At 49.5% G+C, this 23982-nt stretch overlaps 1 protein-coding gene across 1 annotated transcript; it reads left to right on the top strand.

Annotated features, from left to right (window-relative positions):
* Positions 1–10453: 10453 nt before the first annotated feature.
* On the top strand, positions 10454–23706 carry PHF13 (PHD finger protein 13). Its single transcript, XM_069947646.1, has 4 exons — positions 10454–10980; positions 19284–19385; positions 20191–20794; positions 22967–23706. Exons 1-4 carry the CDS (start codon positions 10945–10947, stop codon positions 23191–23193), a joined length of 969 nt encoding a protein of 322 aa, XP_069803747.1. The 5' UTR covers positions 10454–10944; the 3' UTR covers positions 23194–23706.
* Positions 23707–23982: the final 276 nt, after the last annotated feature.

The following is a 23982-nucleotide window of genomic DNA, read 5'->3' as shown; positions in this document are numbered from 1 at the left end:
TGATTGGCTGAACGGTCTGTCACTTCAGAGACTGGCTCAGAAGTTCCACCTGCGGCTGTGGACAGTGGGCAAAAGCAAGGAGCACACCAGAATCGTGGAGAGGCAAGTATAAACTTTTTTCTTCACACTGCAAGAACAACGATCAGCTGATCCTCATTTCTTTGGCTGTTCATTGTCTTTATTACACAGAGTGATAATCCGGCTGATAGGGCCTTAAGGAGCGGCTCCGTAGGAAGCATGTCAAGGTCCTGCAGCGGCCGCCAGTCTCCACACCTGATCCCACTAGAAAATCTTAGAAAAGCTAAAACTCAGTAACTGCCCGAAACCTGACAGATCTGAAGAAGATCAGTATGGAGGAGGAGGAGGGGGACACAATCTCTGCTGCAGGGTCTGCAAACCTGTTCAAGACCTCCAGGAAACGTCCGACCTCTGTAACTGCAAACAAAGGTTTCTGCACCAAATAGGAACTTCTCTTCTCCTATTATATCAGGGGCGTTACTAGGGTCCTAAAACATCCGGGGCCCGGGCCCTCTGAGTGCCTTCACATGCGGATAGTGAAGGAGCCCAGTACAGACGCCAGTAACCCTATAGACCGCTCTATTGCTGCCACTCATAAGAACTGCAGCTAAGCAGACACAGACAGCTCCTTCACAGCTCCCCCTGTACACACAGCCTCTGGGAGGTCTGCCCTAGCTCCTATCCTCTAGGCCAGTGTTTTCCATCCTTTTCTACCTCGGGAAACTCCTACCTGATAACATTCTACAAAATGCAAAACCCTCATTCAGTGACTCACAGGTGACGTTTTTGATCTGAGATGTTCTATTTCTCTTTTCCTCTCCATCCGGCCCGGACCACCATGATGATTTCTTTCAGCTACAATTCATCTCTTCAGAACCTGCCAGACAAACATCTTAGGCTCCACACTTTTCCTTCAATTTCCTTCACTGTTGCCCCCTGTATGTAGGATCCCCTGCTGTACCCCCATATAGTAATAATGTCAGTGTTGTGCCCCATAGTAATGATGCCTCCTGCTGTGTTACCCCACATTGTAAAATGTCTGCCTGCTGTGTACCTCATATAGTAATAATGCCCCCTGCTGTGCCCCATATAGTAATAATACCCCTGCTGTGCCCTATATAGTAATAATGCCCCCTTTGCTGTGCCTCCTTTATAGTAATAATGTGCCTGCTGTACATACCATAGTAATAAAGTTCCCCTCCTGCCCGCAATTAACCCGACCGCCATCCACACACACACTACCCCACCTGCCCCCCCCCCCCACATACACACTATCCTATTTGACCCCCCTCACACACACATTATCCCACCTGACCCCCACACACACACTATTTTATGCATCAAGATAGCACCATTTACCTCCCCCTGCTTCTCCCCCGCCTCCCCCTGCTTTTCTCCCATTTCCCCCGTGCTTCTCCCCCCTGCGCTTCTCCCCTGCCTCCCTCGTGCTTCTCTCCCCTGTGTTTTTCTCCCCTGTTCTTCTCTCCCCTGTGCTTCTCCCCCCCATGCTTTTCTCCCCTGTGCTTCTCTCCCCCATGCTTTTCTCCCCTGTGCTTTCCCCCCGTGCTTCTCTCCCCCATGCTTTTCTCCCCTCTACTTCTCTCCCCTGTGATTTTCTCCCCCTTGCTTCTCTTCCCCGTCATGCTTTTCTCCCGTACTTCTCTCCCTCGTGCTTTTCTCCCCTGCGCCCCCCCATGCTTCTCTCCCCCGTACTTTTCTCTAGTGTGCTCCCCCCCGTGCTTCTCTAACGTACTTCTCTCCCCCGTGCTTTTGTCCCCTGTGCTTTTGTCCCCCATGCTTCTCTCCCCTGTGCTTCCCCCCCATGCTTCTCTAACGTACTTCCCCCCCCATGCTTCTCTCTCCTGTGCCCCCCCCGTGCTTTTCTAACGTACTTCTCTCCCCCGTGCTTTTGTCCCCTTTGCTTCCCCCCCCATGCTTCTCTCCCCTATGCTTTTCTCCCCTGTGCTCCCCCCCATGCTTCTCTCCCCTGTGCTTCCCCCCCCCCATGCTTTTCTCCTCTGTGCTTCCCCCCCCCCATGCTTTTCTCCCCTGTGCTTCCCCCCCCCCCCTGCTTTTCTCCCCTGTGCTTCCCCCCCCATGCTTTTCTCCCCTGTGCTTTTGTCCCCTGTGCTTCCCCTCCATGCTTCTCTCCCCTGTGCTTTTGTCCCCTGTGCTTTCCCCCCATGCTTCTCTCCCCTGTGCTCCCCCCCCACGCTTCTCTCCCCTGTGCTTTTGTCCCCTGTGCTCCCCCCCATGCTTCTCTCCCCTGTGCTTCCCCCCATGCTTCTCTCCCCTGTGCTCCTCCCCCCCCCCCCGATGCTTCTCTCCCCTGTGCTTCTTTCCCCCATGATTTTCTACCCCCCTGCCTCCTTACCTCCACCGAGATGGTTGCCGCGGCTTACCTACTGGCCGCTCGTAGCGCCCAGACGTGCTCCTCTATCCAATCAGTGGAGTCAGGAGCATGGTGCCTCTGCGGCGGGCCGTGGCGCACGAGTTGATTGGATGCGTGCACCACGGCCTGCTGCAGTGGCCCCACGCTCCCGGTCTCCGCTCGGAAAGGCAAAACCTGACTCTTAATGGGACAAACAATATCCGCAAAATGGAACAGTCGGGCCGTCTGCCAAGAGAGTATAGTGGCCCGATCATAGCTATTCTGCAAAAGATCAGTTTACAGAAAAGGGGTAAGTAAAGACGGCCGAGCCCTGAGAGAGTGATCTCTGTCCCCTTTCAACCAAATATCTCTGGTGTGCCGCATAGGGCCCAAGAGCCAAGTTGTGGTTCCCGAGTACTGCGGGGACCAAATCAATTCACTGGGGTGGATCGGAGCCATCCACAATTTTTCAATTTCGGTCCATTTATTGTAGGCCGACAGAGAGGTCCATGAAGCTATCCTACGCAGGTGGACAGCTAGATAGTAAAGAGATACATTCGGTACCGAGAGGCCCCCAGAGGACCGTCTCGCACATAATACTGTTTTAGCTATACGGTGACGACGTCCACCCCAGATGAAATGCATCAATGATCCCTGGAATTTACGCAGCACAGTATTCGGTATAGGGACGGGAAGAGTTTCCAGTAGATATAGGAATCGGGGCAGAATATTCATTTTTATCGCATTAATTTTCCCAATCCAGGACAGCGGTAAGGTGGACCATTTAGTAAATTGTGAGGAGACATCTCGGAAAAACTGCGGAAAATTGTGTTTATAAAGTGTGGAAAACGATTGGGTAATGTTAACCCCCAGATATTTTAAAGTGGTATCTACCCAACGGAAAGGATAGGAATGCTGGAGCGTTTGGGTTAAAGAGGTGGGCAAATTTACCGGGAGGGCCTTGATCTTGTAACCCGACAAAGCACCATATTCCTCTAACAAGGTATAGAGGTTGGGTAGGGAAACCAAAGGGTTCCGTAAGGTTAACAGAATGTCGTCTGCAAATAAGGATAATTTGAACTCCCTCTCTCTGACCAGTACCCCCCTGAATGTCGGGGGACAGGCGAATCTGCGCAGCCAACGGTTCTATACTTAAAATGAATAAAAGCGGCGAGAGGGGGCACCCCGCCGAGTCCCATTATAGATTGGTATAGAGGTGGAAATTGCATGGGGCATTTTAACCTGAGCCGTAGGTGAGGAATAGAGGGCCTGAATGGCTTGGAGAAAGGCCCCTGAGATCCCATAGGACTGCAAGGCTGCCAATAGGAAGGGCCAACTCAGCCTATCAAAGGCCTTCTCCGCGTCAAGACCTAGGAGAAGGCCCTGAGAGTGCGTCATGTTCAATACTTCAATTAAATCTATAGTGCGTCTAGTGTTATCACCGGCCTGCCGGTTCAACACAAATCCGACCTGGTCGGCATGCACCAGACTCGGCAAGAGGGCCCCCAAATGTACCGCCAATATTTTGGTGAAAATTTTTAAGTCGGCATTAAGCAGGGAGATAGGTCTGTAGCTGGCGGGGTCTGAAGGGTCCTTCCCTTGTTTAGGGATGACCGTGATGAATGAACTCAACATTACAGAGGGGATTTGCTCGTCACCACTCAAGAAGGAATATCACTGCACGTCTTAATGAGATCATCTAGATCCCCACCAGCTAGGTGGTTTGTGTCAGTTCACACTATATGCAGTTTTGATGCATTTCCTTCAAAGAAACATTGCTATGAGGAGAAAGTGAAGACTTGAAGTCTTCGGGCTGTGTTCACAAGTTGTGTTCTTGCTGTGAATTGTACAGCAAAAAATGTACAAACAAAGCCCAACATGTGAATATAGCCTGAGGGAAGATGTATACCTACTGTATATCCTGATCTCATAGAGGAAGCAGCAGCAGCACCCACATAGAGTGGGGATCTGATCGGTGATGATGTCATCCTGTAGTTCACAGGAAGTCAGCTGACCCAGGACACACCACTTCCTCTGGGTGATCACATGACCCAGTTACAGTAATGAAACATATGGCTGCAGCTGAGCTGGTATGAAACAGATGGCACTGTAGCACTAGTGTTGGTTAAAAAAATAAAATAAAATAAATAAAATTGTGTTGTAAACAGTCCCTTATACGGACAGATTATATGTTAGTGAGTAGCAGAAAAAAATGTATACCCACCCAGAAATCACAGGTCTAAAACTACAAATCAGGGAAGAGGGTGACACACCTTACAAAGCAGTGGAATTGTCTCATCGAAAGAAAACCTGGCCCCAACAGGAGAGCCGACATTTCTATGCATATATTATAAGACTCCTTCAAGATGGAAATCTAACAGAGAGATTTATCTGACAGATTGTTGAAGCCAAAGCCAAGAATGGATATGAAAAGAGGAGAAATCTCAGTCTTTCCTTTATGACCTGTTCTCTGTTTATAGTCTGTTCCTGGATTTGGCTTCAAAAATCTGTCAGATAAATCTCTGCGTAAACACACTAACACAAGAAGTTGGTTGTTCTCAGTCAGCTTAGTGTAATATCCAGAGTGCTGCATGGGATGTTGGTTGTTCCCAGTCAGCTTTGTGAAATATCCAGAGTGTGGCATGGGATGTTGGTTGTTCCCAGTCAGCTTTGTGAAATATCCAGAGTGTGGCATGGGATGTTGGGTGTTCCCAGTCAGCTTTGTGTAATATCCAGAGTGCGGCATGGGATGTTGGGTGTTCCCAGTCAGCTTTGTGTAATATCCAGAGTGCGGCATGGGATGTTGGTTGTTCCTGGTCAGCTTTGTGTAATATCCAGAGTGCTGCATGGGATGTTGGGTGTTCCCAGTCAGCTTTGTGTAATATCCAGAGTGCGGCATGGGATGTTGGGTGTTCCCAGTCAGCTTTGTGTAATATCCAGAGTGCGGCATGGGATGTTGGGTGTTCCCAGTCAGCTTTGTGTAATATCCAGAGTGCGGCATGGGATGTTTGTTGTTCCTGGTCAGCTGTCTGCAAAATACAGAGCTAGTCTAAAGAAAACGTAAAAGTGTAAAGTAATATTTTGCATGCAAGCTACACCTCATTTCACACTAATCCACATTACTTTGTCAGGAAAGGCAGAAAAAAGTGTGTGTTTGGAGCGTTTGCAATAGTAAATCTGCCCCATTGCTTGTAACAGAAGTGTAAGGGACTGGCTGAGTGCTGTAGGGTGAAGGCCCCCGTCACTCGGCAGGATTTTGGACAGTATGTATAAACCAGAACCAGGACTGGAACCTGTAGAGAATGCATAATGGGATGATTTCCTCCATGCTGACCTGAAGAGAAGACGACAAGGTAACAGGGGGCTGAGGAGAAGAATCTGGAGTGTCGGCCTGCTGCACGCTGAGTAATATCAGGCTCAATTCACATTCTGTCTCATAATCAGAGGAATTTGGCCTAGAATAAGCCTCCTATTGAGTTCAAGGGGATTTCCTTCACACAGAGTATGGTCATTTCAGAATTCTGTCAGACAACTATGGAGCCACAGTCTGCTAGCAGACATCCATGGAAGTCAAAGGGAAATCTGTATCTCCAGCCTGGAGCAGAATGCGGGACACAGTAAGGACACGTTCCTGCTCAGTGTGCACAGAGCCTTAGGCAGGGTCATAGATCTTCCCCCAGGTCCTAAGTGGACGGAGCGTGACACCGGGATCATCTCCTCAGAGCAGGGATGGCGGACCTGTCACCCTCCGGCTGCTGCAAAGCCGCAATTACCATCATGCCCGGACAGCCAAAGCGAAGCATGATGGGAATTGTAGTATTGTAACTGCTGGAGGGCCAAAGGCTATCCCTGCTTTAGAGTATGGGAATCCCAGTGTCACGCTCCGCCCCAGCACTAAGCACAAGGTTCAATAGAGAAATCATCTAAGCAGCTTACAACAACCAATCAGAGTGCAGCTTTTATTTTGGCTGGTGGGCCCAAACACTATATGCAGGGTCTATGGTTTTACACCATGTTCTTCCCTGGGGAGAGAGCGGCACTAAGTGGAGGCAGGTTCCTGACACTCGCTGTATTGGTATCAGGTGTGTAACATGAGCTCAGAAGATCCCCCTCCACCCTTCTTATCTGCATTTGGGCACTTGTGGTTGCACAATAGTTGCCATAAAGTGGCTGAGCGAGCGTGTTAGGCCGGATTCACACTGCGTTTTTGCAATCTGTTTTTTTTTTTTCATCCATTTTATGCATTTGTGTGCATCTGTTTTGATCTGTTTTTCTATTGACTTACACAAAAAAGGGATTAAAAAAACGGATCAAATTGCATCCATTTTTTTAGCGTACACAATAACGTGGTCAACCGCATTTTTTGTGTACGCTAAAAAACGGATGTGTTTTGATCTGTTTGTTAATCCCTTTTTTATGGAAGTCAATGGAAAAATGGATCAAAGTGGGCACAAAATATGCATGCCTGTCTAAAACCCGCCTTAGGTTGGGGCCATGAGGCGTAACTGGTTGCACCACAAGGCCATAGAGTGCCATGTTGCACTGCAGTAATGCAGCTAATATAAGTGCATGGGGTCATATTGAGGCTCACAAGTGGCTGCAACCAGAGATCCATAGTGGATGAATGTCTGTTAAAGGGGCACTCCAGGCGGGGGGGGGGGGGGGGTTGTTTTCACTATGGCCAGGGATGGGGTGGATGAAAGCAACAACGTCCACTTACCTACCCGGATCCATCGCTGGCTCCTGCTCAGGTCTCCGGTCCCTGGCCGCTTCCTGGTCTATGACGCGGCTTGAGACGTGACATTTCAAGCCCGCTCAGCCATTCAGCAGCAGAGGCGGGACCGTGCGCTGGAGCTGGGGAGGTAAGTGGACGTTGTTGCTTTTATCCACCCCTTCCCAGGCTTTAGTGAAAAAAAAAACTGCTCGGAGTATCCCTTTAAATGTTGAGTCACAGTTGTAACCACTTGCAGTCTCCAGTCTTCCAGTACTCATCAGCTGCTGTATGTCCTGCAGGAAGTGGCGTATTCTCACCAGTCTGACACGGTGCTCTCTGCTGACACCTCTGTCCATGTCAGGAACTGTCCAGAGCAGGAGAGGTTTTCTAAGGGGATTTGCTGCTGCTCTGGACAGTTCCTGACATGGACATAGGTGGCAGCAGAGAGCACTGTGTCAGACTGGAGAGAATACACCACTTCCTGCAGGACATACAGCAGCTGATAAGTACTGGAAGACTTGAGATTTTTATATAGAAGTAAATGACAAATCTATATAACTTTCTGAAACCAGTAGATTTGTAAGAAAAAGAATTTCGCCGGAGTACCCCTTAAACTTTCATTAGTGGCATGATTTAGGGGTACATTAATTTTTGGCTACGTAACCCTTATAGCCTTAGATAGCAGAATGTCAGTTCTCTCTCGCAGCCTCCCTGTGTGCATGTACGCTCACCTTGGCTGAGTATGTATGTGCTTAGAACAGCAGAGACATGGTATCTGGCATCTGTCCTCCCACATATCTGCCCCATACACAACAGATGGTTGGCCGATCCCCCTGAAATTGGCAGACTCAGTATTCTATAATGTAGGAGACTACAACTCTCAGCATGCCCTGACATCCACAGGTTGGAGCACTGCTTAGCACAGTGACCTGGCGGCCGCCCCATCCGTCTGGACTCTGTATAAATAAAGGTATATACACTGCATTTCCACAGGCGTTCTAAACCGGCGTCCGACACCATGATAAACGCGATGTGAACGTATTGTGTAAACAGCAGGAGTCTCCGGCCGCTCACACATCCTGTTACAGATCTGCACAATGGGTGTGACCTGTGCCGGAGCCAAGAAAGTAGTGCAAGGTGCAAGGATGACACGCTGCTCACATGAAGCCGGCCACACACACAAGACAGCCGTCTCTTCTGATCCCCCATACATGTGTACTCTCCACTCAGCTGAGCGTGCGTGTACTGCTCTACTCAAGAACAAAAAAAATCCAATATCCTGTCCATCATATTTTCCCCCTTGTTTGAGGTCGGTGTGTTTAGCCCTCCACCCCTTGTTAATATGGTCTCCAGACCAGACCCCTGAACACAGACCCCACCACAACTGACTCTTAAAGGGGTAGTTCACAAGGAAGTTTCTTTCAAATCAACTGGTGTCAGAAAGTTATATAGATTTGTAATTTTCTTCTATATAAAAATCTCCAGTCTTCCTGTACTTATCAGCTGCTGTATGTCCTGCAGGAAGTGGTGTATTCTCTCCAGTCTGACACACTGCTCTCTGCTGCCACCTCTGTCCATGTCAGGAACTATCCAGAGCAGCAGCAAATCCCCATAGAAAACCTCTCCTGCTCTGGGGAGTTCCTGACAAAAACTTTTTTAGCGAACAATCCCTTTAATACAGAGCCCAGCCAAGATGACTAAAGTTGTGCACAAAAGACAGCTATGTATCCCAATCCCACCATACATATACATACTGTAATCAAGGGAGCATGCATAATCTGTCAGAGAGGAGGGAGGCCCCCATACACGTTGGATGGTCGGCGGTTTAGCAGGCACATGTCGAATGGGGTTGTTCATCAAAATTTGTTCCTTTCAAATCATCTGGGGCCAGAAAGTGACAGGAATTTGTAATATACAGCTATTAAAAAAAAAAATCGCAAGCTTTCCAATACTTATCAGCTGCTGTATGTCCTGCAGGAAGTGGTGTATTATTTCTAGTCTGACACAGTGCTCTCTGCTGCCACCTCTGTCTATGTCAGGAACTGTCCAGAGCAGCAGCAAATCCCCATAGAAAACCTCTCCTGCTCTGGACAGTTCCTGACATCTACAGAGGTGGCAGCAGAGAGCGCTGTGTCAGACTAGAGAGAATACACCACTTCCTGCAGGACATACAGCACCTGATAAGTACTAGAATACTTGAGATTTTTTTTAATAGAAGTAAATTACAAATCTCTGGCCCAGACATGATGGGAATTGTAGTTTTCCTAAAGCTGGTGGGCCGAGGGTTCCCTATTCCTGGTCTAATGTGTATGATTTCCCCTGGTGGCAGATGTTGGAGAAGAGATGGATTGGGGCCGGACGTGTCTGTCCGTTCAGAATACATGCATGCACGGCTGAGCTGAATGTACATGTGTATGGAGGAATTGTCTGTACAATCCTGTGTGTGGGTTAAAAGGGCTTATCCAGGATGAGAAAATGCACAAAACAGCCTCACCCTGTCCTCAGGTTGTGTGTGGTGTTACCCCCATTTACTTCAATGGAACTGAGCCGCAATACCCGCACCCAAACAGTGTAAACGAAAGTCACACTGTTTCTGGAAGATGGCGGCCATGTTTTTCTAAACTTGTATAATTCAAGAAAGTTGTAAATTGTTCAACTGTAACATGTGTGTTTATAAGAATTAAAGGGGCTATCGCACTGATCCCGAGACGGGAGGACGATCATCTGCGGAGTGGTCTTCGTCCATATACTCCCTATGGGGGGGCTGAGCTCAGTGCTGGGTCTCCCATAGAGCTGCATTACTATTTGGAGAGACAGCCCCTCCCCCAGCACCATACAAGCTCTGAGCTGTGATATTAGGTGTGAACAGGGCCCAACAATTCACTAAGCTTTATTAGTCTGTCTTCCTGCTGAGCCCTGAGACTTGTTCCATCCCAGCTCCCTGGATTATTGTGCTGTGAGTGCAGGAAGCCCCTCACCCACCTCCCACTCCCCCTCCATTGAGGTGACTGACCCAGCACCACATGGCAACAGAGCCATTCCCAGCCAGCAGCCCAGGGCTCTGACCTATTATCTGACTGCCTGCTGCTCCCCGCCCACCCTGCTCACGTGACCTGGGCTCTATACATATAGATCACATACATCATCATGCACTCAAAAAAATCCCTTTAAATCCGCCCCCCTCCTTCCAACAAAGTAAACATACATTTGGCAATAAAGTTATATTGAAAAAAAACTCTACCCTAAACAGATAGATAACGAACTTTTTTTTTTCTTAAACCCACCTCAAGCAACTTGTGTCCGTTGTCAATAAAGGTAATTGAGAGGAAAAAAAAGCAGCAGAGTCTGAGCCGGCGGAGAGGAGGGGCGAAGACTACAAATCCCGGCGTCCCTAGCGCGGTGGGTGATTTCCTCCAGAGACTGACCAATCCTACCAAGGAGGAGAGATTAACAAAAGCAAATTGTCAGTGACATCAGAAGAGACGAGGAGGGTGAGAGGAGCAGGAGCGGAGAAAAGCGCACATCCATAGGAAGCCGGAGGGGTGTGCTGGGGCTGGAGCTCGGGGTTTGGGGGGAGGCTGCAGTTTGGGATCTGCTGAAGCTGTGGGGGGCTCCTGGGGGGCTGTCCTCGGACTCTCTGGATGTGCCTGGGCTGGACACCTGACCCTCCCTAGGATTGCACCCCAACTTTTTATAGGAGACCATTCAGAAGAGGACCCCCACCCCAGACCACAGGGTACCCCTCCCCCTCCTCGGCCAGCACATTCCCTGGACCCCTGACCCCCTGTGGACCCCCTCCCCCTGGACTGCCTCTCCCTGTTTCTCCCCCTCACCCCCACTCATGGATACTGCATCAACCTCAACTTTTGATTCCGAGGTAAGTGGATTTTTCTTATTGCTTTGCTCATGTGGTGTCAGCAGTACCCCCCCCCCTCTATGTGCCCCCTCCCCAGCACCCCCTATGTGCCCCCTCTCCTCCTCTCCCCAGCAGCACCCCTCTATGTGCCCCTCTCCTCCCCAGCACCCCTCTATGTGCCCCTCTCCTCCCCAGCACCCTTCTATGTGCCCACCTCCCCTCTGTGTGCCCCCTCTCCTCCCCAGCACCCCTCTATGTGCCCCTCTCCTCCCCAGCACCCTTCTATGTGCCCCCTCCCCAGCACCCACTATGTGTCCCCTCTCCTCCCCTCCCCAGCACCCCCTATGTGTCCCCTCTCCTCCCCTCCCCAGCACCCCTCTCTGTGCCCCCTCCCCTCTCTGTGCCCCCCTCTCCTCCCCAGCACCCCTCTCTGTGCCCCCTCCCCTCTCTGTGCCCCCCTCTCCTCCCCAGCACCCCTCTCTGTGCCCCCTCCCCTCTCTGTCCCCCCTTCCCTCTGTGTGCTCCCTCTCCTCCCCAGCACCCCTCTCTGTGCCCCTCCACAGCACCCCTCTATGTCCCCCCTTCCCTCTGTGTGCTCTCTCTTCCCTCTGTGTCCCCCCCCCCCTCCCCAGCACCCCTCTGTCCCGCACCCCTCTGTGTCCCCCTTCCCTCTGTGTGCCCCCCTTCCCTCTCTGTGCCCCCCTCCCCAGCACCCCTCTGTGTGCCCCCCTCCCCTCTGTGTGCCCCCCCCCCCCCCCCAGCATCCCTCTCTGTCCCCCCTCCCCTCTGTGTGCCCCCCTCCCCAGCACCCCTGTGTGCCCCCTTCCCTCTCTGTGCCCCCCTCCCCAGCACTTGTGCCCCTGATGGCTGGGCTCTCTATGGAGGACTCCTGCTCCTCTCATTCCCTGACCCATCTCTCATTACAACTTGCGCCATCTTGCCCTTGCAACAAAAAAAAAAGTCTTCGTGTCCCCTGGTCGGGCCCCGGTGTGTGCCTGGCTGTGCCCCCCATTAGCCCCGGGCAGCCCCCCACTCCCCCCAGGACCCTGCTGGGGCTGCATTGTCTCTCCAGGTAGCTCAGGCAGTGGGAGCTCCACAAATCACCATCTTGAATGTTCTCCCCAGTCAGGACTATGAGGCGTGAGCAGCCGCACATTTTGGGGGTACAGGGGGCTTCTGCAGGGTCAGCCCCCCTGATTGAGGGGATTGATGAGAGAAAGTGAGGGGGTGTGAGATATTGTGAGGATGGGGGAGATAGGGGGGAGGGGGTGTGGGGGGGGGGGGAGCTGCTCATAGCCAGACAGGCGACCCCCCTCTGTTCTGGGATCACTAGGAGCCCACTGTTATGGGGGTCCTCATGTCCCCCCTCAATTAGCTGCTTTTAAGTTTAGTTTACTTTAACCCTTCCCTGCCCAGCAGCTGGCAGCCCTGCAATCCTCAGCTATAACAGCGACTGATCTGTAATCCAACTCCAGGGGGGCTCTGTGTGAGGGGTGATCAGGGGGACCCCATCTCTCACTCAGCCCCCCTCCCCCATCATGGTCTGTTACCCACCTTTAAAGTGAAGGGTCAGGATGTCCCCCCAGAGTGGTTGTTAGTGGTGGGGGAGGGGCTCAGATTGTAATTCGGGTGTGAACCCCCTTATTGAGGTGCCAGTAGCCCCCCCCTGAGCCTCTGGTTCTATCCAGGCGGATGGGAGATCACCAGACTACACCCACTCCCTCCAGTATTCCTTATCTGCTTTGTGTGGTGGCTTAGTGGTGAGGGGCTCTGAGGGGGTCCTTGTCCTTGGGGGGCTGACATTAGATAGGGGTGCCCCCTTTATGGGGGTGGTTTTTGTGCAGTTAGTGGGGGGTCCTTCCTCAGCAGCCCCCTATCCTCTCCTATAGTCCCCCACAATATGTGAGTGCTAGAGATCCACTGTATCCAGCTATCTGTGTGGTGGCCGGTGGGGTGGGGGAGGGGGCTGCTGCTGTGCCCAGAGCCCCTCACTCCTCCACAGGACAGGGGGCAGACCCAGAAAGCCTCTTCTCCCCAGATCCCTGCCTCATTTTACTTACAATCAAACATTAAAATGGTTATTGTGTGTCTGGAGAGCAGCCAAGAGGAGGAGGTGCAGCTTACATTGTATCAGTGAGGCTACAGGGCAGGAGGGAGGGGGTGATAGCCCCCCACAATCTGCAGGCTTATAGACCCCTGCACTATGGGGGGGGGGGGTGATGAGAATCCCCCCACAATCTGCAGGCTTATAGACCCCTGCACTATGGGGGGGGGGGTAATGAGAAGCCCCCCACAATCTGCAGGCTTATAGACCCCTGCACTATGGGGGGGGGGGGGGGGGGGTAATGAGAAGCCCCCCACAATCTGCAGGCTTATAGACCCCTGCACTATGGAAGGGGGGGGGGGTAATTAGAAATCCCCCACAATCTGCAGGCTTATAGACCCCTGCACTATGGGGGGGGGGGGGTAATGAGAAGCCCCCCACAATCTGCAGGCTTATAGACCCCTGCACTATGGGGGGGGGGTGATGAGAAGCCCCCCACAATCTGCAGGCTTATAGACCCCTGCACTATGGGGGGGGGGGGTGATGAGAAGCCCCCCACAATCTGCAGGCTTGTAGACTCCTGCACAATGGGGGGTGATAAGAAGCCCCCCACTATCTTTATACTTATAGACTCCTGTACTGTGTGTGTGTGTGTGGTGGTGGTGGTGGGGGGGGGGTCAGGGGGTGATAAGAAGCCCCCCACAATCTGGATGCTTGTAGACTCCTGCACTGAGGGGATCTCCATAGAACAGACTTGGCATTTGTTGCACACTTCTCTGGATTGTTACATTGTATCTAAATGGTTTTGTTACATTCAGATTCAATGTTCTTAAACTGAAGCCTGGATCCCTAAACCCTGAGTGTCTGAGCTCCTGGATCCCTGAGTGTCTGAGCTCCTGGATCCCTGAGTGTCTGAGCTCCTGGATCCCTGAGTGTCTGAGCTCCTGGATCCCTGAGTGTCTGAGCTCCTGGATCCCTGAGTGTCTGAGCTCCTGGATCCCTGAGTGTCTGAGCTCCTGGATCCCTGAGTGTCTGAGCTCCTGGATCCCTGAGTGTCTGAGCTCCTGGATCCCTGAGTGTCTGAGCTCCTGGATCCCTGAGTGTCTGAGCTCCTGGATCCCTGAGTGTCTGAGCTCCTGGATCCCTGAGTGTCTGAGCTCCTGGATCCCTGAGTGTCTGAGCTCCTGGATCCCTGAGTGTCTGAGCTCCTGGATCCCTGAGTGTCTGAGCTCCTGGATCCCTGAGTGTCTGAGCTCCTGGATCCCTGAGTGTCTGAGCTCCTGGATCCCTGAGTGTCTGAGCTCCTGGATCCCTGAGTGTCTGAGCTCCTGGATCCCTGAGTGTCTGAGCTCCTGGATCCCTGAGTGTCTGAGCTGCTGGATCACTGATCGAGCTGCTGGATCACTGATCCCTTGGTGTCTGAGCTCCTGGATCCCTGAGTGTCTGAGCTGCTGGATCATTGATCGAGCTGCTGGATCCCTGAGTGTCTGAGCTGCTAGATCACTGATATCTGAGTGTCTGAGCTGCTGGATCCCTAAGGGTCTGAGCTGCTGGATCACTGATCCCTGAGTGTCTGAGCTCCTGGATCCCTGAGTGTCTGAGCTGCTGGATTACTGATCGAGCTGCTGGATCACTGGCCTGATCGAGCTGCTGGATCACTGATCCCTGAGTGTCTGAGCTCCTGGATCCCTGAGTGTCTGAGCTGCTGGATTACTGATCGAGCTGCTGGATCACTGAGTGTCTGAGCTCCTGGCTCCCTGATCGAGCTGCTGGATCACTGATCTCTGAGTGTTTGAGCTGCTGGATCCCTGAGTGTTTGAGTTGCTGGCTGGTTCTGCAGAGTCATTTAGGATCTCTTTGCTATCCCCTTTCCTTGTCTCAGCATATCCATCAAGACCAGAGGGGTTTTAAGGGTTAACTGTCAGTCACCGCCTTGCTCCTCCCCTGGGCTCTCCTTCAGTCTCCTCCTATATAGTGTCACTAGGGCTAGGGATGTCCCTTAAGGCTGCAGTACCTCTGTTCACCATACACCCCCCCCCCCCCAAGCACCTGAGCCTGCACCCTCACCCCCTCCTTGTTCAGGACCCTTTAGATGCCAGATCAGCCCGGCAGTGTAAAGGTTAACAGTGACTGCTCCTTTCTTCCGCCATGTATCCATACACACATACTGTAGAATTCCTTTAAGTCTTTTGGTATTTGGGGGTGGGGGTGTTAATACTGCAGCTTTTTAGCATGATAATGTGATTGCGGCAATTATTATATTGCACATTAAATTGCTGTATTCAAGGTCAGCACTTTTACCTTGTCTTAAAGTGACCATCTACCCACTCATGTCCCTGACAGCCGGCATTGCTGGCCACAATTATTTTTGTCCCTTTTAATTCTGGACCCCACCATTGAATTGTCCTGCTCCCTTTAAGGGTCTCCCTGATGATGGGATATTACAGTATACATGTGACGGGTGTTTGGCGGTCTGAGTCATGGTGTTGTATGACATTCTTATGACTCTCTATGGCTAAGCAGGGAGGCTGCAGTAGTCACTGCCCCTATGGTGGGGATACTGTCCTGGCCAGGCTACGTGGATGGGGCTTATACGCCAGACTGATTGTCCAGATGGTGTCGATCGCAATGGAATCCCGGTCTGGCAAGGTCTCCGCCAGTGTCTGGAGCACATAAGGCTGGCGAAGCACCATATGTACCATAGTGGGGACCACCTGCATATCATACATACATATCATACATAGCTCCTCCTTGGACAACAAGTATTTCACCCTATAGACCCTCTAATATGTGCTTGTGTTTTCATACATGTATGTGTATAGAGACTGTATATGTACTGTGTATAGAGACTGTATATGTGCTGTGTTTGTAGAGACTGTATTTGTATAGACACTGTATGTGCTGTATATGAATGTGTATAAAGACTGTATATGTGCTGTGTATGTAGAGACTGTATATGTATGTGTATAGAGACACTATGTGCTGTGTATTTTATATAGACTGTATATGCTGTACACTTGTGTTAGTGTATACAGACTATATGTTATAGAGACTGTACATGCTGTGTATTTATATAGACTTTGTATGTGCTTCATACTTATGTATGTGTACATAGAGCCTGTACATGCTGTTTATGTATGTAGGGATACTGTATACTTATGAGTGCATGTATGCAGAGACTTTGCATTTGCTGTGTCTGTATGTAGAGACTGTATGTATTTTGTATATGAGAGGTATATATGCTGTATATGTATGTGCACTCTCTGGGTTGTATGTCTATAACCTCTTTGTCTTTGGGCATTAACCGTATTTAACCCCTGGAAAGTCGTTGGGAATAAAGAGACCCCCTTATAGTATGGTGTCTCACAATGCTGCCATTCTTGTAGCCCTCAACCAAGTCTTTGCTCGTCCAGTTATGGTGTGAGGAGCGGTATATACCCGCCTGTAATGGGGTGAGGAGTGGTATATACCCGCCTGTAATGGGGTGAGGAGTGGTATATACCCGCCTGTAATGGGGTGAGGAGCGGTATATACCCGCCTGTAATGGGGTGAGGAGTGGTATATACCCGCCTGTAATGGGGTGAGGAGCGGTATATACCCGCCTGTAATGGGGTGAGGAGCGGTATATACCCGCCTGTAATGGGGTGAGGAGCGGTATATACCCGCCTGTAATGGGGTGAGGAGCGGTATATACCCGCCTGTAATGGGGTGAGGAGCGGTATATACCCGCCTGTAATGGGGTGAGGAGCGGTATATACCCGCCTGTAATGGGGTGAGGAGCGGTATATACCCGCCTGTAATGGGGTGAGGGATATGCAGGCTTTCAGTGCACAGTGCGGCGATCTCTAGAGGTCAGAGCTGGAAGGGTCATTGGATAAAGAAGTGGTGGAGTTTCCCTTGAAGGCAGAGCAGAGCCATTATACTGAGCCGCTGCCAGCCATACATTACACCTAGGATATAGCCTCATTATTGTGCAGATGAATGAGAGCTATTGCTCCCTGTTATCAGCCATTTTAGACTGGATTGCCCCTCAGTGGGATAACCCTGTCCCCATGATCATTACTATGTCACTAAATCTCTCCAGGACTGAACCCTTCTGTTCCTATATGTGATGGATATAACACTGCACCCGGTCACCATCTCTGATAGAGGATGAAGCTTCCACTTACTCCTTCTGCTGCAATAGATTTGTGGTATCTGCATAGTATACTATGTGTGCTCCCCCATAAATGTGTCATCTGCCCCCCTATAGATGTGTCATCTGCCCCCCCTTATAGATGTGAGATTCCCCATTTGCCCCTCCATATAAATGTGAGATCCCTCACCGGCCGCCCCCATATAGATGTGAGATCCCTCACCTGCCCCCCCCCTATAGATGAGAGATCCCTCATCTGCCCCCCCATGTAGATGTGAGATTCCTCATCTGACCCCCCCACCCCCCCCATATAGATGTGAGATCCCTCACCGGCCGCCCCCATATAGATGTGAGATCCCTCACCTGCCCCCCCCCCCCTATAGATGTGAGATCCCTCACCTGCCCCCCCATATAGATGTGAGATTCCTCATCTGACCCCCCCACCCCCCCATATAGATGTGAGATCCCTCATCTGACCCCCCACCACCCCATATAGATGTGAGATTCCTCATCTGACCCCCCATATAGATGTGAGATCCCTCACCGGCCCCCCCCATATAGATGTGAGATCCCTCACCTGCCCCCCCATATAGATGTGAGATCCCTCACCTGCCCCCCATATAGATGTGAGATTCCTCATCTGACCCCCCACCACCCCATATAGATGTGAGATCCCTCACCTGCCCCCCATATAGATGTGAGATTCCTCATCTGACCCCCCCCCCCCCCATATAGATGTGAGATCCTATAATATATATATATATATATACCCCCTGGCAGTGTGTGCCGGGGCCCCTCAGCCATTAGCGAGGGCCCTGTTGGATCTGCAGGAAGAATCTCCCATCTCTTTCCCTCTTTATAATGAGATATCATCAGGGATATCACCCCCCATCCGTGTCTGCTGCCCCCTGTAGTCATGTATACATCATTACAATCAATTCATCGTATGAGTGGGTGGTTGTTGTTTGTTCCACCATTTTGTTGAAGCCTTCCCTTTGATGGCGGCAGGATTGAGGTTTCCTATTGTACTTCCTCATCTGCAGACACGTACGTGATGTTAGTAGGGACTGGACTCTCTATTACTATGTATACAGATCTTAAAGGGAACCTATCATCATCTTCACAAGTTCCCTTTAAGTGGTGGAATCCATTACAGCAGCATCTACCAAGCTTTCCCAGTCACCTGAATGGGAAAGCGGCTCAGCTGGGAGGGAGTAACGAAGTGAAGGCACAGAATTAGGTACGATAGTTGTTAGAATCTAGAAAAGACGGGTGACAACTCACAAGCATGTGTTAATGATGGACATGTTGGTCGTCACCCAGCTTTCCCAGAAACTGATATCATAAGTGGCTGAAAAGGAGAACTTGTAATGGACCATCATTGCCTATTTCCAGGCTGAGAGGCTCGTGCACCCTCTATAGGTCAGGAACAGCTGTGGCTGCCTGTAAAGAAAGGGTTAAGTGCTGGCCTCCTGCAGATTCAGCATTTCCCTCCTGCTGCAGTTCTGGGCTCCTCCAGCAGGGGGCGCAGGGAGGCAGCAGCCTTGTGACTGGTCTCATTAATTGTGTTAATATGGTAAATATTATTCTATGGATATTTTAATGAGGGCGGAGCCTGTGTCGGCGTACAGGACGAGGACATGTGAATCTGGCGGGGAGCCATGTTTAAAGTGACAGGACTGGACATTCTGTATGGCTATAACGTGTGTATGTGTATATATATATATTATTTGATAACTCTTGTTACAATCTGTTTAGCTTAATCACATTGGATGTTGCTATGTAGAAGCTCCCCCTTGTGGCTTCTCCTGGTATTGCAGCTATCCGATAGCGAGAAGTGGTGCAGATCCTTTTTAATCCAAAGGCCACAATCTGCACAGCCAGAAGGGGCCACAAGAAAACTAGTTTTCCCGGATTTTCTAAAACCTAAAGATCGTCTGGAATGTGACCGTGCTTATAAGATGGCTGCCTACATGTACATGCGCTGTCATCTAAGCTGAGTGTGCATGTGTTCTGAGTGAGAAGAGAGGAGACATCTCTAGCAGCGACCTATCTCACGTGTCTAATCCAGTATGATGTGAGGTAACCGTATGACCGTGCTATAGGCGTGACTTATACATGACACCATGTTTTATTGTATTCCAGGATGGAACACCCAACTACAGGCGGAGGAGGACCGTGGAGGATTTCAATAAGTTCTGTACTTTCGTGCTGGCGTATGCGGGATATATACCGTACCCTGAAGAGGTAAGATGCCATGGACTGCTATATACTGTCTGTATACATCACTTAAAGGGGTACCCCAGTCAGAATGGCATAGACAGTTGAGAAGATGACTCCAGTCTGCTATCTTGGATTCAGAATACAGCTGACTGACAAGCATAATAAGGATGTATGATGACCCCTGTATAAATGGCCCTAACTGCATCTTGGATCGCTGGCGCTATTTTTGGCAATGTTGTTGTAGTGATGAATGGAATGTGATTAGTCAGTTATAGCTGTCATGGCGGCCGGTGGTATCGCTAAGATCTATTACAAACTACCTGTGACATCACCCACTGCTGACTCACTTGAGATGACATCATGAGTCCGTGATCACATCCTGAAAAACTAGAAATCTTGATCCATGGTTCAGCCTAGAAAATGGCTGCCACCACTGTGACAGCCTGTGATGTGTGATGGTGAATGGCAGGATGAGAATTCCCATACTTCTATATTACAGAACAATGTCCAAAATGTTCTCACCCATATACTTCAGTATTATATATGTATTGTATCATAGTTATTAGAGATGAGCGAACTTGCCGAACGTTCAGGTTTGCACGAACCACAACAAATGCATACAGCCTCCATCTTCTCCCGGCAGTCCTCGGGCTGCCTCCATCTTCTCCATTCAAAAGCAGATCGCTGGGGTTCGTGCAAATCCGAACTTTTAGCAACTTTGCTCATCTCTATTACGTATTCTTGTACACTGGGGGTCTACATGTGTGTTTTATACCTGTGATATCCGGAGTTGGTGCTGATTTCCTTTCTCTTACCGCCATCTCCTCAGGAATCTCCTCTCCGAGCCGGCTCCAGTCCTCCAAACAGCACAGGAAGCACGGTAGACAGCGACAGCTGGGATTCCAGATTCCAGGACGTCCCCTCTACCGGGGCTTTGCCGATCAAAAAGCGGAGAAGCTTTGGGGAGCTGAAACACGAGCGTTCCTCCTACCCCTCCATGCTGAAACGCTCCAAGCTCGGCAGCTTCCTCCTGGACCGCAAGAAACTGGACAAAATAAAGAGGAAGAAAAAACTGAAGAAAAAGGAGCAACAGCAACAAGCAGCTCCGAAGGAGGAAGATTACCTGAAAAAGATTATAAAAATTGAGCCGGAGGATTCGTCGCCTGAGGAGAGCATGCCTGCCCCCGTCCTGGACCACCCCCTGGATCTAAAAATGTCTCCAAAGCACGAGGCCCCGGACCCAGGGTTCGAGAGCTGTAATAACAGCATGGACAGTGCCTCCGCCACCATGACCTTCGATGACATCGAGGATATAAAGACTGAGTACTCGGAGGTGAACCTGGGGAAGAGAACGGTCATCCGGCAGGGGAAGCAGGTGGTCTTCCGGGATGAGGACAGCACAGGGAACGACGAGGACATCATGGTGGATTCAGGTAAGATTCAGGCCAATAATGATGCGCCATATTGTGCAACTACCCATACTTGCCATAACCTAAGAGTTCCTTCCGATTTTCTTTAATGTTAACATATGCCATTTTTATTGCCATTCGGCTGCCATGTTTGGATATTATTGCTTCAGTCCACAAAATGGCTGCTTACAGGGGTTACTAGGGATAAAGAAAAGAACATAGCTGGTTACCTCCATAAACAGCGCCACTCCTGTCCTCAGGCTGTCTGTGGAATTACAACACAGCTCTATTCACTTCTTTGAGCTGCAGTACCGCACACAAACTGGGGACAACAGTGGCACTGTTTCTGGAAGAAGGTGGCCATGTCTTTTTATCCTGGATAAACCCCTTAAATGCTGGAAATGTGACGCGTACTGCTTTAGCTTAGCCTGAGATTAATCCTAACAGGACTACATGCCTGTCAGGGGTCCGGCAGCCATTTTGTTTTTCTGTTGAGAAGTTGTATCTTATTAAATTTGTCGTTAGGACCCCCTTTAAGCTTGGCTCCTCTCAGATATTGCCAATAAAGTAACTTATGACACAAAATGGCGGCACATACTAGGCCTCGTGTATGAAAACTAGTAAATCGGCCTGCAGTGGTTGTATTTCCAGGGTAGGATAGAAAATACAGTGATCTGATTGGTTGCTATGGGCAAACGCTTTCCCTGTCCATTATACCATAAATCCATACAGGGCCCCATGTTCCCCATAAAATGACATTTACAAGAAACTAAATGGACATCTAATATTTGTCATGGCCATTTACAGGTTGTAACTGGACCCCATTCCATTTTTTCATCAATAGCTGCATAGCCATTGCTGAAAATATAGATGGATATATGGGGGACAGACATCTTGATAAACCCATTGTAAACAGATTTGTGATAAAAACAAAATGGCCGCCTTTTCTGTGGCCTCCAGCTGTGTCAACAGCTGACAGGAAGAAGCAGTCACCACAGACTCTTCTTGGCTCTTGTGTAAAATGGCCGCCTTTATTGTGCACTGGCTGCTTGGCTACTTTGATCAAGCTTGTGTCTCTATGCAGGCAGCCATTTTGTTTTCTGTAGCAATAGTCCGTTTCCTAGGAAAAGGGTTACCAATATCTGGCCTCCCTTCTGGATTATCAGATGCTGAACTAAGGGAGTTATATGGCATCTTGGCTGGACAGTCTGGTAGCCCTTATGTTAGCCCGTACCCTGGAGTGATGGTGGAGCGCGGTCCCGGTGAAGCTTTTGTCTCCCATTGCTTCTTCCATCCACCTCACATGTAAATGAATTCCCCAGGAATCTCCTAATCCCTCATTTTGTGTCGCTAATTAAAATGGAGCCTGTTTGGGATTAGGACCTGCACGTTGTTACAGTGCGGCGGCGCTCCCCCTTTACTGTTATAAAGCAATAATGGCCGACACCTCAATAGGCGGCAGCGGAGGAAGCTTTCCTCGGATTGTGGGATTTAATCACATTGATGGATTGGGATTTATGTTCTGTTCATGCTTCATCGTGTCACTGGCAGCGGCGGGAGGCATAATCCTTAAAGGAGACATTGCGGCGTACGATTCATTCTTATAGTATTCGAGGTAGGGTTAACCTCATGTTTAATGTGATTTTTACATCAGCGCTTCTGGTATTCCTTCATTTTAGGGGGACATTCCCTACTTGTTAGAAAGCCCATTGACCATAAGGTGATCACGGCGATCAGCTGTAATCTGTGAGGAAACCTGTCGGTAAGCGTATGGTTTCCCTGCAGCGCCACCACAGGAGAAATGAAGCATTACTTATTATCCATTCAAATTAATGGGTTGTCAGTGTAACGCAAGCAGGACAGGATGAGTCCTCCTCTTTGTGTCCGGTCTCCACTATGGTCAATAAATGAGGATCCTTAAAGGGTCTCTATGATGTGTTCTTATAGTTGGTGTAGAGGGGATGGTTGTGACGTCCCCTGAGGTAAGTTAATCCCCTCCCCCCCCCCCCCCCCTGGCATGAACTGCTTCTTACCAATCCAAACTGTGGAGAACATGTGGGAAGGCATTATGGCAGTGACTCTCTACCTCAGAACAGGCTGAATGACCGTGTACGTTCTAAGTGGACAATTCCTTTAAACCATAGCTCTGTCACCTGAGTTGCACACTTCATATCTGACTGTTGCGATTTTTTACAGATGACGAATCCTGGCATCTTGTCACCTGCTTCTGCATGAAACCCTTTGCTGGCCGGCCCATGATCGAGTGCAACGAATGCAACACCTGGATTCACCTGTCCTGTGCCAAAATCCGCAAGTCTAACGTTCCAGAAATCTACGTTTGCCAAAAGTGCCGAGACACCAAATTTGACATCAGACGATCCAACCGCTCACGAATGGGCTGCAGGAAGCTCTTCATAGACTGACAAAAAAAATAAATAGACGCAAAAAGTTGTACGGCTGCTGTGTGCACAGACTCTGAACGGCCGTGGCGGGGCACAGGACGACACCACCGTGCACGTACAACCAATAACCTTTTAATAAGACTTGTTTTCCGTGGGTGCGCACATTTACAGACTGGCACCTGTTTTGTTTTTTTTGTTTGTTTCAAGTCGGCCATTTTTGCCCATGTGAAATCGGGCCGACTATAGTGCTAATAAAAACATGGCAGCATTGTGGTTAAATGTCCATGTAGCAACTCCCCCAGCGAGACCAAAATAAGAATTATATTAAGTTTATTTTCTAAATGCTGCAAAGTAACAGAAATTTTTGAAAATTAGAATTAGTTTGGTTTGAAACTTTTTTTTTTTTTTTTTTTTCCCCTTTACTTTCTTTCCTTCTAAACACAAAACTGATTGTTTAAAAAAAAAATTAAAAGTTTTAATAAATGTTCGTTTTCCTCATAGGTGAGTACCAGTAGATTTAGAAGTGTTTTGGAATGTGTACTTTTTTTTTTTTTTTTTTTTTTTACTTTTTTTTTAACTGATTTAAAAAGGCCGTGGTTTTTTGTTTTGTTATCTTTAATCAAAGGTTTTATTGTATTTTTTTTTTTTTTTTTATGGGAAATTTTAGTAACTAAAAGAAATTTACATTACGTTAGAGTATCGTACGCATGTGAAAAACGTATCCAAAATGGAGGCTTCTGGACGTGTTGCTTTATCTACCTCTGTCCATTGTATTTCATAGATCAAGCAGAAGGTCGGGCGGAGAAAGAG

This window comes from Dendropsophus ebraccatus, chromosome 12 (genome assembly GCF_027789765.1).
Source record: "Dendropsophus ebraccatus isolate aDenEbr1 chromosome 12, aDenEbr1.pat, whole genome shotgun sequence".
Classification (NCBI taxonomy): Eukaryota; Metazoa; Chordata; class Amphibia; order Anura; family Hylidae; genus Dendropsophus; species Dendropsophus ebraccatus.
This window is presented reverse-complemented; position numbering and strand designations above follow the sequence as displayed.

Excerpts from the sequence above, each read along its gene's own strand:
- PHF13 (XM_069947646.1), top strand. The coding sequence starts at position 10,945 with ATGGATACTGCATCAACCTCAACTTTTGATTCCGAG. Across the intron at positions 10,981-19,283 it reads CCTCAACTTTTGATTCCGAG|GATGGAACACCCAACTACAG; the intron begins GTAAGTGGATTT and ends ATTGTATTCCAG. Across the intron at positions 20,795-22,966 it reads GGACATCATGGTGGATTCAG|ATGACGAATCCTGGCATCTT; the intron begins GTAAGATTCAGG and ends GATTTTTTACAG.